Consider the following 16,152-nt stretch of genomic DNA (forward strand, 5'->3'; position numbering starts at 1 on the left):
CTCCACAAAGTTGCCATCTGCAGGCTGGCAGGGACAGGCAGGGCTGCAGCCTCGAGAGAAGCGGGTTTCAGACAGGCTAGGGTCCCCGGCAGGTGGGCAGACAGGCAGGTGGGGTGGGTGAGCAGCTTGGAGGTGGGGCTGCAGGAGCCCCGCTCACCTGCCAGCTCCCAGAGTCCCACAGTCCCCGGCAGATGCGTGCCCTCGGCTGGATCCCACTTCCATCTACCTGGAAACTTCCTCGCCCTCGCTCTGTGGCTGTGCCTGATAGCACTGGCTCCTGGGGAAGCTCTGAACCCAGTGCTCTTGTCTGAGGTTCAACAGAGCAGGTGTGGTGGCCAGCCCCGCCAGGGACGGTGAGGTATGTGCAGTCTCCGGATGGCGAAATCAGGTTTCATGTCTGGCCCAGTGCCACAACTGCCAGGGCAGGGAGCAACCTCCAGGGGCGGATGTCACAGCAGTTCTGGGAGGACTCAGTAAATATTAAACATCCCCCGGCATGCCAGATGAGCTTCCAGATGGGCACGTGTGACCCACGGGCCCCAGCCCTCACGTGAGGCCGCTGGGCCAGCCCTTCTACCTGGTGTCGTTGGGAGACACTGCACGGCTGCTGCAGGTGCAGGATCCGGAGGTAGGAGGGGCTGGGGGCGGGGCAATAAATAATAGGACCGACTGGACACATTTCAGGTGAGGACTCAAAGCTGGGTGTAAGCGCACCTTTCCTCCTGCATCTGGTGGTACTAGACGCCCAGGGATGATGACAAACACGCGCACGGCACTCGCAAAGGTCAAGCTCTGCTCTGGGTGCTTCACGTGTACTAGCCTGTTTCTCCTGATACATGTCTCTGAGGTCTAGCCCTCCTCTCCTTGAAAATCAAGGGCTGCTGCTTGGTTTTCACACCTACACTTCCCAGCCGTCCCAGTGGAGGAATTCCCAGGTGGTGCGGACCTTGCAGGGTCTCCTGGCTCAAGAGGGTCCCTGCCTGAGGGAGGGGAGACCTGACTGAGGGATGGCAGGAAGGGGTTAAGAGCAGCCCGTGCCTGTCAGTCAGGGCAGAATGGGACAGTGTCAGGGCCCGGCTCTCTTCTTCATCTGCCCACCTTATTATGTACGGCCTTATGTTATAATATAGTATTATATATTTATTATATGTGGCCTTGTTATAGCAGTCATTCAACCTTAGTGTAAAATTTCCTCACCAGATTACTTCCCCAAGTGAATTCTTTGATTACACAATAAAGAAAAAAACAACAACCCTGTCCAGAGGCAAAGGGGCTTCAGGTGCCAGGGCGGGGATAAGGGCTGGGGACATCTAAGTGGAGCCAGGCTCTTCTGCTCTCCTGTCTAAGGTTATTTTTACCTGACCTGCCCCCGCTGCTGAGCACCTTGGCAATGTGGCCGTGTTTCAGCCTGGTTGGATTACTTGGGAAATAAGGCCAGAGGTGAGGCCTGAAACCCGATCCAGACCGTCCAGCCGCAGAGCCAGGGTCCAGATCCCTGGGAGCTGTACAGAGACAGGAAGTTATGTACAGTTATGTACAGAAGTTATGTACAGAGACAGGAAGTTAAAAACAGATGTGCTGCTTCTCTGCCATCACGGGCAGCTACTTCCTCACCCCTGGACAAGGGGACTACAGAGAACCAGGCCCGATGGAGGCCACTCAGGAATCTCAGAACCCGTCCAAGCCAGGCATCCTCCAGTAGTCCCTGCAGGGTTGGGGGAGGGGGGCAGGACGGGGAGCCCCAGGAGGGGTCCAGGACATTTACACCACTGTCCCACAGGCCAGCCGCACACCCACTTTCTGTCCCTCAAAGCTCATTCCCACCTCAGGGCCTTTGCACCTCTGTCCCCTCCGCCTGGAAGGCTTTCCCACGCCCACACCCTGTCTGCACGTGATGGGCTCCTCTTCTCTCTGCCTTCGTTTAAATGCCTCACTGGGGGCCTCCTCCAAGCCCCCTGCTGCCCTCCTGCCTCCCTGCTTTAACCCCTTCCGGGCACCTGCCACCAGCGGCATCCATCTTGACTATCACTGGCTTATTGTCTTCCCCGTCCTGAAAGGAGGGCAGGGCCTGGGCCTGTCTCCACAGCCCGGGCCGGGGCCTGACCGGAGCCAATGCTCCATAAATACTTGTGGAAAGAATTAGGGATTCCTAGGGGTGCTTCCAGGATTTCAGCCCTGAGATGCCACTCCTCCCAGGCACACCTCAGAACCGAGAAGCTGGGCTGCCCTGAGACAAGGCGAGTGAGCTGGGAGGGCCTGACTGCAGGGTCGGCCTCACAGTGGTGGGGGGTGGGGCGGGGGGAGGGGAAGGTGGGTCTAATGCGCAGCTGGGGAGCCTATGGACAGAGCACGAGGAGGGCCTGCCGGGCTCGGGTGGTCCGCACCCCCAACCCCCAGGAAGTGGCTTTGAAGCCAAGGCCTGATGAGATTAAGCAGGACCAGGCCAGGTGAAGCACAGTGGGGAGGGTTCCAGGACGAGGGCAGGGCCTGTGCAAAGGCCTGGAGGACAGAGAGGCCAATGCGGCTAGAGCCCAGGGCTCAGGATGAGGCTGGCCAGCCAGACCCTGCCGCGTGGGGACCGGATTGCGCTCTCAGTGGGACGGGAACCTCCGGAGGGTTTCAGGTAGGGGAACGCCAGGATGAGATTTGGTTCTGTGCCCTGCTCTGGCTGAGGGCCCTGCCTGCCCACCACGGCTGTTCAGACTGGCAGCCGTTTGGGGCCCTCAGGATTCCTGGAGCCAGGGGCCCGGCACGCCTGGGCTGGCAGGGCTGTGGCCCCAGGAGCAGAAACGCACCCTCCTCCCAGGCATTACCTGCAGCGGGAGGAGACACATCGCAGATCAGCCGTGAACTCACGTCTGGAGGGTCAGTACTAACCAGGCCTGTCTCTGCCTGTCTCTCCTCCTTGGAAAACTTCCCACAAGCCCCTACTGCGTGCCAGCATGTGCCGACAGCTCACCATGTGTCACCTCACTGTACCCTCGTGACAAGCCCATGAGGGAGGGACATTTGTGATCCCCATTTCGCAGATGAGGAAACCAGACTCAGAGAGGTGAAGTCACTTGCCCCAGGTCACAGGTGGCCCTACTTCCCATTCTATCAAACAGGAAGAACAGGACTTCCCTGGTGGCGCAGTTGTTGAGAGTCCGCCTGCTGATGCAAGGACGCGGGTTACTGCCCCGGTCCGGGAGGATCCCACATGCCGTGGAGCGGCTGGGCCCGTGAGCCATGGCCGCTGAGCCTGCGCGTCCGGAGCCTGTGCTCCGCAACGGGAGAGGCCACAACAGTGAGAGGCCCGTGTACCGTAAAAAAACCCCAAAAAACAGGAAGAACATTCCATCCTAACCTGGCCCCTAGGAGACTAAGTTCCAACTCTGAATCAGTCTTGCTGTGTGACCTTGGGTGAGCATCTCTGCCTCTCTGAGCCTCAGTTTTCTGATCTGCCAAGTGGGCCTGATAAACTCAAGCAGATCAGCTTCCAGGATCAACTGCCAGGAGCATGTAGGGTGACACCTGTTCAGATCTGAAGCAAATTACAGCTTTCTCCCAACACCAAGCGTCTCACTCACAGACACACAGACACAGACATACACAGACACACAGACAGACACAAACACACACTACCCTGCGCTGCAGGCCTGGCATGAGAGTGAGCCTCAGGGTCACTGGCGTGGGAGGAGGATGCCCCCGCCGGCCCCCCGATCCCTGGCCCTCAAACAAGCCTCCCACACACAGCCCGGGCAGAACTTACGCGATCCTCCGGCTCTGGGCACTGCTGAAGCCGGCAAAGGAGGCGCTCCGGCCCATGACCCCCACAGCCCCTGTGTCCCCAGAGGACAGGAACCGCACCCTCACCGACATGGCTGTCACCTGCAGGGAGAGGGCAGGACAGTCAGCCTCGAACTGGCACCCGGTGAGTGCTGACCGCAGGCTGGCTACCCTCCACCGTGGCCCCCAAGGGCCCTACAGCAGCCCCAGAGAGGGGGCAGCTGGTGCTGCCCCCAGCTCACAGATGAGAAAACTGAGGCTCAGTGAGGTCAGGGAGCTTGGGGCGGGGGGCAGGAGCAAGACTCGAGCCCAGGTCTCTGCGCCCTGTGCTTGGGTCCTTGATGCCTGTGTGATGCAGGGGGCACCCAGCAACTCGTGAACCAGCTCCTCTCGCCTCCCCTCAGCTACTCCTCTCTGCCAGTAACCCTGACCCCCCTCCACAAACCCCCGCTGAGCACCTCCTGTGAGCCAGACGCCGAGTAAGGCAGGCCCAGCCCTCGCCCTCCAGGGCTGCAAGTCCAGCAGGGGGCTGACGGGCCACCATTACAGTAGGGAGTCCATAGTGAAATGATGGGGGTACCAGACCAACCCATGGAGGAGGCGACCGAGAGCTGAGAAGGAAAGGCGAGGAGGGAAAAAGGGGAAGGGGAGGGGAGGGAAAGGTATCTGAAGCAGAGGGAACGGCGTGAGCAAAGGCCTGGAGGCACAGAGGACAAGGTGTAATCCAGCAATGGAAAGAAGTCCAGGGGGTTGGGGGGTGGCTCCAGGTGAGGTTGGAGAGGCCAGCAGAGCACAGGTCAGGGTGGCCTCGGTGGCCCCAGGAAGGACTTTGGCCTTGCAATTGGCTAAGGGTAACTGGGAGCCATGGGAGGTTTTGAGCAGGGGGTGAGTCAGCCCAGTTCACATGAGGCCAGGCTGCTGGCATCAAAGGCTTCCAGAAGCCACAGATCCATTACCCCATCTCTGACCCAGGTTGCAGGGAGGCCAGCCTAGAACCCTGGCTGTCTTTACGTTTTTCCAAACCATCTCGAGATTGGAAAAATGCCACCACATCCTTTGGGAATATCGTCCAGTGTCTTCCAACACAATAGGAAAGTTCTCCCCCATATCTAACCTAAATCTCTGCTGCTACAGTTTTATACCTCACCCCTCAGCCAGGGTGGCGTCGGTGCAAGGATTCTGGGGACCCCACTGCCCTGAGAAAGCTCCGCTCTGCCAACTCCCTCCTATTCCCGCTCGGTAAGGCCCCTGCTTCCCACATCCCCTCCACCCAGTGGCTGAGCCCAGACTCCACACCTTTGCCCACCCTGGGGCCTCTGCCTGGAAGAACGTTCCCTTTGCAGCCACGTCTATCCAGTGTCTAGTCCTGCATTTTGTTTGTAGTCAGCTCCCACCACAAGCTCCAGAGCCCTCACTCTGAACCCCCTGGCAGATCTGCGTGACCCCCCACAAGCTTCCTCCTCCTCCGATACCTCCCGCAGCCCAGAGTCCCACACGTGCTGTGCATTAGGTGAGCTCTGGAAGCAACAAAGCCAGACCTGGGCTCAAACCCCAGCTGCAGCTGTGCCGCTCACCGGCTCTGGGCCTCGGTGATCACGTCTGTAAAATGGAAATTCAGAAAAGGACCAAGGACACAATGTGCTGACAGCACATGATGTGAAATAGACACCAGAAAGAGCTGGTTGTCTGTGCGCCATCGGCTGACCAAGACCCCAGCCTGGAGACCCCAGCTGCTAGGGCAGGTGAGCCGAGGAGTGACCTCTGGCCCCGACGGAGGAAGCGGCGAGTGTCTGCGGAGCACCCACTGAGTGGAGCCCCAGTGCCAGGGACTGTCCCGGGCAATAGGTCTGTGAACAGCAGCCTGGTGTACGGATGGGGAAATTGACGCAGTCTGGCAGTGGAGAGCTCATAATTAGGCCAGCTGTCCACTACACGCCTTATGTAAATTATCTTAGTAGAGCCGCACAACCCCCTGAGGTGTAGGAGCTGTTGCGAACCTAATTCAATAGATGAGGAAACTGAGGCTCAGAGAGGTAACAAGATGAGCTCAGGGACCCAGCTAGGAAGCGGCAGAGCCAGGCTGAGAACCCGAGTGCGACTGATGTCGAGCCAGCGCTTCTCAGGTACGTGGGCAGGCATCCCGCACTCTGGGGGTTCGCCCCAGCCCCACGGGAGGACCCTCACGCCCCCACAGTCCCTACCTGGGCTGTGCTGCTGCCAGCTCGGACCAGCTCACAAGAGTCGACGGTTAAATTTTCAGGAATGTTGGTAGCTTGAAATCAGCCATGACAGAATTAAGTACAGCGTGGAAAAGGGCAGGTGCTACAAATTAGGCTTTGAGGTGTTTTTGTTTGTTTGTTCTTCTGCCTGTTGTTAAACGTTTATCAGCATACCACTGCCCCCACCCCTATCAGCACAGGCTCTGGGTGGCACTGGAAGCTTCTCAAACTGCTAAACGTGCCCTCCCTCCATCCTAGCCAGGATGAGCAAGGGCACAGGAGGGGGCAGGCAGGGAGATCCCCAAGGTCAGCGGGTGGGACGCGGACTCTGGAGCCAGCCCCGGGGGGCTGGGGACCGGAACGCCCTCCCTCCACCTTCTCCCTCCACCTCCCCGCTACCCTCCCTCCCAGGCCTTCTGGGTCGTTCTTCCAGCCTCCCCCAGGTCCTCCACTTCAAGATAAGGGAGAAAGACGATCGCTAAACAGTTCCCCTGCATGCAGTTTGCTAGAACAAACCCAACCATCTGCCTGCCCAGCGTTAGGAATGGAGGACCGAGGAGGAGAACTGAGGTTCAGTGCAGACCCACGCAATGTGCCAGCACCTGGCTGTAGACTGATTACTCACAACAGGGCCAGGAGGTGCAATGACCCCACTTTTCACATGAGGAAAGAGCCTCTAAGAGGTGAAGAGGCTGGCTCAGGGAGCCACGTTTTCCAGGGTGAGGTCTGGCTGTCACGTGGGGATTGGCCTCCTGGCTAGACCCTCCCAGCTCCTCTTCCAGCCCAGATGTCACCTCCCCCAGGAAGCCTTCCTGGACCTCCCCCCAATCCCTGCCTCACTTTACTTACAGTGGACGGTGAATGGTGACTTGTCTGCCTCCCCAACTAGACAGAGCGTTCCCTGCAGGTGGGGCTGGGGGCGTTCTCCAGGGCCTGAAAGAGTCACAGCACATCTTTATGGGACCAGAGGACAAGAATTGAAAGGCTGGGGCTGCTTCCCCCACTTCGGCAGGCTGTGCAGCCCACGGCGCAGTCAGTGGAAGAACAGGATAAAGATAAGAACTCCCACTATGTGCTGGACTCCAAGACAGGGGTGGACAAATGACTTCGGTGAAGGGCCAGAGAGCGAATTATTTTGGCTTTGCAGGCCTTATGGTGTTTGTCACAGCTACTCAACTCCACCGTTTTAGAGCAAAAGCAGTCACAGATAATGTGTAAATGAATGAGCCTGGATATGTTCCACTAAAACATTATTTACAAGAGCAGCAGCTATTGATGAATGACCCCTGGGTGGCCAGCACTCCTTCTGCTACCTGCTCTAAAGGTTTAAGATCTCATTTAATACTCCCAACACTATATGAGGCAAATATTATTATTATCCTTCCCATTTTGCAGATAAAGAAACCGAGACTCAGAGAGGAGGAGAAATGACTCAACCAAGGTCACACAGGTCGGAACTGCCAGAGCGGGGATTTGAACCTGGGCATGATGGGCTCCAAAGCCCAGCTACTTCACGCTAGGATGCACCTGCTTCCGCAGGGGCTGTGCTGAGGACACTACCCCGCCTTCCGCTGCCATGAGCCTGAGCAGGAGGGAGGGGGCCCCAGAATGGAAGCAGGTTCATGGCCCAGACCTGCCAAGCTAGAAATGTAGCCCTGGGGACGGCTGAGAGACATTGAGCCCCATCCCCCGCAGGCTTCAGGGTGTGGGAGCCCAGGGCCCTTTGGACCAGCGTCAGATCCCAGCAGCACCTCTCCTGGCCGATCCCTGGTGGGGCTGAGCCTTTGAAGTTGACCCTTGTGATCTCACCCAGCGGGCTGCAAAATGATCCCCTCTCTGGTGGACTGGGCATGAGATGGCCGGGATGAGACCCCTGGAATCCCAGGAGCCTTCAGTGGGCTCCTGACAAGTCCCAACGGATGTTTGTCACCTTTAACCAAGGGTCATACTCTTAATGTTTAGTTGTTGACACAACAGCGGCACTGACCACTCAGAACAGAGGCTGGGCACCTTGGAGACCCCAGTCCGCCCCCAAGACCATCCCCCCTCCCCCTCCCCCTGCCGGCATTACCCTTTAGCGGCTGGACTGTAGGCAGGTCGGGCAGCCCTGGGCAGCTGGCACTCTGCAGGGCATGAGAGGCAGGCCAGGGACCTCACTGGGCCCCTGGGCAGAGGAGAGAGTCACAGAAATCATGCGGGTCCCAAACCTTCAGTGGCAGACAAGACTGCGTCTTCCCCGCGTGTCCGTCGCTGCCTCTCTCCGGCACCCGGGCAGCATCTGATGCTTGGATCCAGCTGGGGAGCTCAGGGCAGGCGGGCCAGCTGAAGGGGCTCCTTACCCAGCAGCTGCTCCCCAGACACTGAAGGGGCCGTCCTGGGCCTCTTCCCCCAAGGTGCAGCCAGAGGGAGCCGGAGCCTGTTCTGCTAAATCTGTCCTGCTCGGTGCTGCCCAAAGCTGCCCACCGGCCACAGGGAACCTGCAATTTCACCTCATTTGGAAGTGATGCTTCTAAATTTAACGGCGTGGGCTCTCAGGGCTGGGCAGCGTTTATGCCTGAGTCCCTCACTTAGGGCTCTTTTATATCCGTTCAAATGCCAGCCAGGGATTAGTTTGCTTATAGGAGTTTCCAAAATAGCCCTTTGGTTTAGCACGAAAGGAAATGGCAGAATAGCCCAGGATGAGGAATGTGAGTTTATACATAAGAGGGAAGGCTTCTCTGGGAACCAGACTGTCTGCACCAGATGGAGTCCAACTCCCTCATCTTACTGATGGCCAGACCCAGCCCAGAGGGGCCAGATGACCTGCCCAGCTCACCCAGAGGTGAATGGAAGAGTCAGAAGAATCCAAACTCCCTGTGCCTGCCAAAACGCAGTCCCCTGCTCCTCCGCTGGAGCCCACTTAAAATCCCATAGCTGACCCGCGCAGGATGGACGCCTTCCATCGGCTTCCACGCCTGCCGGCTTGGGCTCCCCTCTCCCTGCTGGGCGCCTCCTGAGCCAGGTTGTATGGGGCCGGGAAGACGTGCCCGGGGAAACAGGAGAATACGGTTCCAGCCGCATGTGATCTAGGACAAGTTCCCTCCCCTCTGAACCTCTGTCTCCCAGTCTGTAAAATGGGAGGATTGGGCTAGAACTCAGGCTTCCCTCAAGCACAGCACACGCTGGGCCCAGTGAGGGATGCCCAGTGGCCTCCAGGCGTCACTCGGTGGGAGGGTTCTCTTAGTCTTGAGTCTTTTAGTCTTTAGTCGTCTTTTCATCCTGGCTCCCTGACTCTCTGTCACTTGTCACCCTTCCTGTTCAACAGAGCACAGAGCTGGCCCGGGCGCAGAGCCAGGGGTGGGCAGAGAAGGAGCTTGAACGCAGTCAGGTTGTTTTGTTTTGTTGAATTTCATTTAAGATAACCTTCCATTTAGAGCGAGCTGTCTTCTGTATGACTTAAAGTGTTTTTTTAAATAGCATGTTTAAATGAAGACAGTCTGGATTTGAAGAACACTTGGTTTAAATAGAGCAAGTAGGCACCCACCTGCCTGGCAGCCCACATTCCTGGGTCCTGCCACCAGCTCTCAGGGGCCACCGTGGAAGTGGCAGCTGGAGCCAGTGGCACCTGGAGACCCCAGGTGTGTCTCTGCAGGTGGCCAGCTGGCCTCAAAGAGACAGATGGGCTGATGGCTCCGGCTTCTGGTATAAGAGAAGAGCAAGCAGCTCCTTGGGGAGCCCCAACTGTGCCCCCAGAGTCCACTGTCCCGCAGCTGCAGGGCAAATGGAAACTTCCTGACGGCCAGATTCAAGACCAGGCATGGAGTCAGAATCCGGGATCCAAGAGGGCCCTTGCCTCAGTGTATCATGCAGTCCACAGCCCGCTGTGTTCTTCCTGCCCAGGGCAGGCCTGGGAGGAGTTCCTGTCCTGCACCAACTCTGGCCTGTAGGCTCGTCAAGGACCAGTCACAGGAGAGGATGGGCAGGCCCTCTCATTGGACTTCACAGCACACCTGTGCCCATTTCACAGCTGGGAACACTGAGGGTGCAGCCACAAATGGCCAAGTGCAAGGGACAGGTTAGATAACCCATACAAAAGAAATTTGTGCGGCCGTTAGGAATATGATTTTGAGGAATAGTGACATGGGAAAATGTTTGAGGTAAGATGTGAGTAAACAAGAGCAAGATGTGAACTGTATACAGCATGTTTTATTTTTGAAACAGTACCTTACGAATGTGCTACAATGGACGTGTATTCCCTCAAATTAAGAAAAAAACGTTAATTCGAAGAAAATCGAGAGATTGACTAAGCTGTCCTCGGTCGCACAGTCATCAAGCTACCAAGCTGACTGCGTGTCCTCCAACCTAGAGAACGTTGCTTCTCAGGATGCACCTGGATCAAAGGAGAAACTTGCCTCTTTAAAAAAAAGAAAAAAAATTTTTAAAGGTCCACAGATATCATCTGCACTCCCAGCTAACTCCACTGGGTTTTATGAGGCAAAAATGACTCATGAATTTCTGTGAACTATCCAGAGAGTGTTCTAATTTAAATGGCCCCTGACCACCACCGACACACTCCCATTGGCGGGTCGACCAGGGGTCACCTGGAAGAGACAGCAACTCTTGGGGGAAGGAGCCTCCTGAGGCCGCCACGGGCAAAGGAGTGTGTGTGGGTGTGGGGAGGGGAGACAGGAAGCTGGAGCTGCCCAGAGATGGGGGGAGGTGACGAAGCTGAGCCTCTGGAAGCACCACTCTCACTCGGGTCTGCTTAGGATCAGCAATAAAAATGGGGTCAGGCAGGAGGGATCGGGCATCTCCCCACAGCACCCCTCTGAGGTGGGCACTGTTACCACCCCCATTTTACAGACCGGGAAACTGAGGCTGGTAGAACTGAAATGGCCTGAAGTAACACGTGGCAGCACTAGGTCTTCAATAACTCACCTTAAAATGCTTATGTGCGGGCAGCGTGGCCCAAGTGTGCGCAGACCTAGCCCACATCCTAGGGGTGAGTAGGCGTTGCGTGGAGGGCGCTAACGCGGGTCCCCACTCCAGAAGCAGCTATGGGAGGGTCTGTGCCTCAGCACTGCTGACATTTGGGGTCATTCTTCACTGTGGAGGTTGTCCTGCGTATTTAGCAGCTACCCTCCCACCCCTCGATGCCAGGAGCTCTCCACCCTCCAGTCGTGACCACCAAGACTGTCTGCAGACACTGTACTGTCCCCCGGGGGGGGGGGCGGGGTGGAGAATGGTGACCGATGGGAAGGACCGGGTTAAAGGTTAAAGGTTAAAGGCAGCTTGTCAGATCTGCACGAGAGGGCTGGTGAATTAGCGTGCTGGGTGTCAGGAACGATTTCTCACAGGTGAAAGGAGTAGTGTTGTAGATACTCTATTCCGTTGGCTACGAATGTTGTTCAGGCTCCGTCTCCTGACATGAATAGGGTGTGGGAACCTGGGGGCCCCGGCAGCCCAACATATTCAGAAGGGGCCCTGGGCCTACAGCTCCCACTGGGCCTCTGCCACCCCCATCCTTCACACGCACGTGTGCACGCACGCACACACGCCAGGGTATGGATGAAAGCCTGGAGGCCTGAGCGTGAGGCCTTGAGCTTGGAGTAGAGGTTGACCTCCTCCTTGGGGGGTGTTTGCTGTAACGTCAGAGTTCTGCGTGAGACCTGCCTTGATCGTAACCCCCTACCTGGAGGCCAGAAGAGACCCAAAGGCTACCTACCTTTTTAATCCCAAAGACCCTGACTGCCGATGAACGCACGCGCTGGTTTGGGGCAGCTCAACACAGGCAGGGTTTGGATTCAAACCCAGGCAGGCAGAACTCTGCTGGCCACGTGGGCCAACCAGTCCACCCTGGATGAACCGCCTGGAATTCTCGGTAATCTTGGGGACACAGACCTTCCCCCTGCCACACAGCTGGACATCAGAGCCCAGGAGTCTCTCTCCAAACAAGCCAAAAGAACTGGGAAAGAATTCTGTTCCTGACTGCTGTCTGTGGAACAAGTTAGGGCCAACTTCTCCACTAGCGATGTGGGCACAGTGCACAGGCCCCATGAAAACATGAGGATTACTTTTAAAATCAGAAGACTACAAAATGAAATTTTAGGTCAAAGAGAATGTTTTATTATATAATGTAAAATTATATTATTTATATATATTAATAGAATGTATTTTATTTTATAATACATCCATCTTTATACCAGTCACAATATCCTATACTATTTAATATTTTTTATGTAGGAATTGTCCCCGGATGGCCAAGGTGCTGGGGGGTGGGGTGGGGATGGCACAAAAGTCATCACGTGGCCCTGCCCTTGGCCCTCTCCTAGCCCCGCCTCCAATCTGTCTGCCTCTAGATCAATCCTTCCACCTCCTGCCCTGCCCTCGGGCTCTCTATCCAGCTCCCTCCCACACAAGTCTTTATTATGCAAATCAGATTCACCCTTCCTTCCTGTCTCCCCCTTTCTCAGTTTTATCTCCCCCTTCCCTACTCCCAAGTCCACTGGGCCTGACCCCCCAAGATGGAAGAGCTAAGAGAGCCAGGCCGGACCTTGCACTTGACCCAAATCAGCTCATTTGACCCTCAGTGAAATGCAGTGCTGCAGGTTTCACTCCATCCCATTCTGGTTTCGGGGTCTAATGAATTTGAGTTTTGGCTTCTGGGCTGTGCTATCAACCGCAGGCCTCAACTTCCAGTTCTCTAAAATGGACTCAGTGGTTCCTAAGTAGAAGTTATCGTTGGACATGATTCCTAGTGAGCTCCTGCATGCTTCCATATGTACATTATCCTTAGAGCCCTCTTTTCTGGAACTTACAAATTCATATTCCTTTGTACAGTTACCTAGTTTTTGTTTTTTTTTCTGTAGTCTGCATTGTGTGGTATGTGGGATCTCAGTCCAGAGATTAAACCCGGGCCCCCTGCATTGGGAGTGCAGAGTCTGTTTTCAACCACTGGACCACCAGGGAAGTCCCCAGTCATCCACCTTGATCTCATTGATTTCTAGGGGCTAGTTATAAATCCTGGATTGGGGATCTTTTCTTAATTTTCTCCCAGCCCTTCACTTACCTTTTACCTTGCTCTTAATGAGGTGTGCGTGCGTGCGTGTGAGTGTGTGTAACAGAAGCTTCAAATATTTACGTGTCTGGATCTGTGAACATTCCTGCTACGCTTTAGAGTTTAGAACCTGCTTTTTCCACCTCTAAAATTGTTTCAGATCTGTGGACCACTGAAGTCTAGTTCCCTGGGTGAGAATTTTGTCTTGCTGGCAGCCGGGCTGTAAGACCCTCAAGGGCATCGCTCTCCTCCTCCTTGATCAAGAGACTTCACTCTGCACCGTGCTTCTCAGAAACACCCGGAATCTGTCCCCTCTTTCCACCCCTACCCCAGGACCAAGCCCCATCACCTCTCGGGTCTCCACTGGTCTCCCCGCCTCCACTTGCCCTGAAAACTGGAGTGAGCTTTTAAAAATGTCCATCTGTTTCTTATACCCCACCCCAGATTCGGGGCTTCTGGGAGCTCTTAATATTAAAATCTCACCCCCGCACCACACCCACAAGGTCCAGAAGGAGGTGGTGCCTAAGGACGGAACCCAGACAGGGACGACGGAGTGCTCCCTGCCCACTGCCCAGGAAGGCAAGAGCCCCCTTCTCACCCCTCAAACATTAATCACAACCAGGTCTTGTCATGGTAAAGGCAGGGCCAGGGGGTTGGGGGACGAGGGGCTGGGGGGTAGGAGGGATTGCAAAGCGTTTACATAATCCATCCTGTTTCCACCCTCACTCCATTTACAGCTGAAGTACCCAGACCCTGAACCCTGATGAAGGTCCGTAGCCCAGCAGTGCTGAGTCAACCTCCTGGTATGCCAGAGGCTCCCCAGCCAGCAGGCCCTGGGACTCCTGCACAGGCATGTGGGCCAGTGGAGTGGGACTGTTTGCTAATAGAGGCTGTTAACAGCACGAGAAATGGTCAAGGGGTCAACAAGAGATGAGCCATCTGGTTGTCCCAAGGTAAACAATTTACAAGAGAAAAGTCAGGCCAGCTTGCCGTTCTGGTTTTTCTTTCGACAGTGCGGACGTGCAGTGTCCTTTTCCCCTTGGTGCCGATGGGAAAGACAGAGGCTGTCCCAGGCACCCTGGCCTCAGCTCCAGTGCCTCCCAGGAGGGGCAAAAAGGCAGGAAAAGTCGGATTTTTTTTCCACACCTTTTCTTGCCCCATTCTCAGGACTGAGTGATTTCACACCAACTGGTTAATCCACATTGTAAGGAGGGTAGGTTTCATCCCAAAGAAACAGACTTATTTTCTAGCACCTAAAGCCTTGAACTTAGAGAATCTTCAGCCTGAAATTTATTTCCTGTTGGAAGAAGACCCCTACTGGTCTCCCCAGGGATTGCAGCCCTGCTCTACCAACCGCTACAAATGCCCACCCGAAAGTGAGAGAGGGTCTCCGTTCTTGCCATTCAGAGTGAAGCCAGTGGATTCCCAAGCATGCGGAATACACATGTGGCTTAATAGCCTGAAATAAACAGGTTGTGCTGAAATTATAATTCTGGAGTTTCCAAAAGTGTTGCAAAACATTCCAGGCAGACACTGGAGTTAGTATACTACAAGCTGTTTATCAATTAATTCCTTCTTTGCCAAACATTCTTACTCGGGTCTATGGGGAGATGATTTTGGTGGGAGTGAATCTCTGATTTTGTAATGAAAATCACCAGGGAAAAAGATTTGCTTTACAGAGGCTCATGTTACAGAAAATGTGGCTGTAACAGGTAGTTCCCATAAGAGCATAGCTAGTACTAACTTTTGAGCTCACGTAATAAAGAAAAGTGACATCTGGGGACTAGGATTTGGGGTCTCTGCACTAACCTGTGAGATACAGAGCCACACATTCACACGGAGGATGATGAGTACAAGTCTTGGGGTCAAAAATCTTGTTCAAGTCCAGCCTTTGCCTCCTTCTAACTATGTGACTTGGATAAGTCACAAACTCTGAGTCTCAGTTTTCTCATCTACAAAATAGAAACCATTGAAATCAGTTACCTTACTTTACAGTTTCCAGGATGTGGGGTTTTCTTCTCCTTGTTAAAAGGAAAAACCAAACCATAATTTATGGTCTTTCCTACAGCTTTGTGCTGCTAAGGTTAGAGACCTGAGGTAGTATCTTAGTTTTCTGTGGCTGCCATAACAAAGTACCATTTAAACAACAGAAATGTATCGTCTCACAGTTCTGGAGGTTAGAAGTCCAAAGTCAAGGTGTCGGCAGGACCATGTTCCCTCTAAAGCCTCTAGGAAAGAGTCCTTCCCTATCCTCCCCTGGTGGCGCAGTGGTCAAGAATCCACCTGCCAATGCAGGGGACACGGGTTCGAGCCGCGGTCTGGGAAGATCCCACATGCCGCGGAGCAAGTAAGCCTGTGCGCCACAACTGCTGAGCCTGCGCTCTAGAGCCCGAGAGCCACAACTATGGAGCCCGTGGGCCACAACTACTGAAGCCCGCGAGCCTAGAGTCCACGCTCCCCAACAAAGAGAAGCCACCGCAATGAGAAGCCAGTGCACCGCAACTAGGGGAAGCCCGCGTGCAGTAACGAAGACCCAACACAGCCAAAAATAAATAAATTAAATAAATAAATATATTAAAATTAAGAGTCCTTCCTTGCCTCTTCCAGCTTCTGGTGGTGGCCCTTAATCCCTGGCCTTCCTTGGCTTTCGGCTGCATCGCTCCAATCTCTGCCTCGAGGGCCACATGGCCTTCTGCGCATTCTGTCTTCACCAGGCATTTCTCTCTAGTTACAAAGACACCATCATTGCATCAAGGCCCACCCAGAAGACCTCCTCTAAACTTGATTACATCTGCAAAGACCCTATTTCCGAACAAGATCACCTTCGCAGGTGCAAGGGGGTAGGAGTTCAGCATATCTTTTGCAGGGGGACAAAATCCAACCCACAGCAGTTCGAAAACACTTTGCTTAGCCCGGCAGCTTAATGAGCTTTGGGATGTGCTAAGGGGGGCTCCAGGCATTGGTGGGGTGGGGGAAGAGATGCTGGACTGTTACGTGTAAGGAGGCACTGACATGTGCCTGTTGATGATTGACAGCTGGAGACAGGGAAGGCTATGGGGGAGGGGAGGGGAGAGCAGAACATGGGACATTTTCCAGGCAATGGGATTTTAGGATGGTGATTCCAGACTT

At 55.0% G+C, this 16,152-nt stretch overlaps 1 protein-coding gene across 2 annotated transcripts in view; it reads right to left on the reverse strand.

Moving 5' to 3' along the window:
• Positions 1 to 16,152, reverse strand: part of RIPOR3 (RIPOR family member 3) — a 70,309-nt gene that overhangs the window by 23,775 nt on the left and 30,382 nt on the right. For both annotated transcript variants that reach the window (XM_082857766.1, XM_082857765.1), the window contains exon 2: positions 3,752 to 3,870. In XM_082857766.1, coding sequence (XP_082713892.1) covers positions 3,752 to 3,870 — 119 coding nt within the window. The remainder of the gene's footprint in view (positions 1 to 3,751; positions 3,871 to 16,152) is intronic.

The sequence above is a fragment of the Leucopleurus acutus genome, assembly GCF_964270905.1.
Source record: "Leucopleurus acutus genome assembly, chromosome: 16".
Classification (NCBI taxonomy): domain Eukaryota; kingdom Metazoa; phylum Chordata; class Mammalia; order Artiodactyla; family Delphinidae; genus Leucopleurus; species Leucopleurus acutus.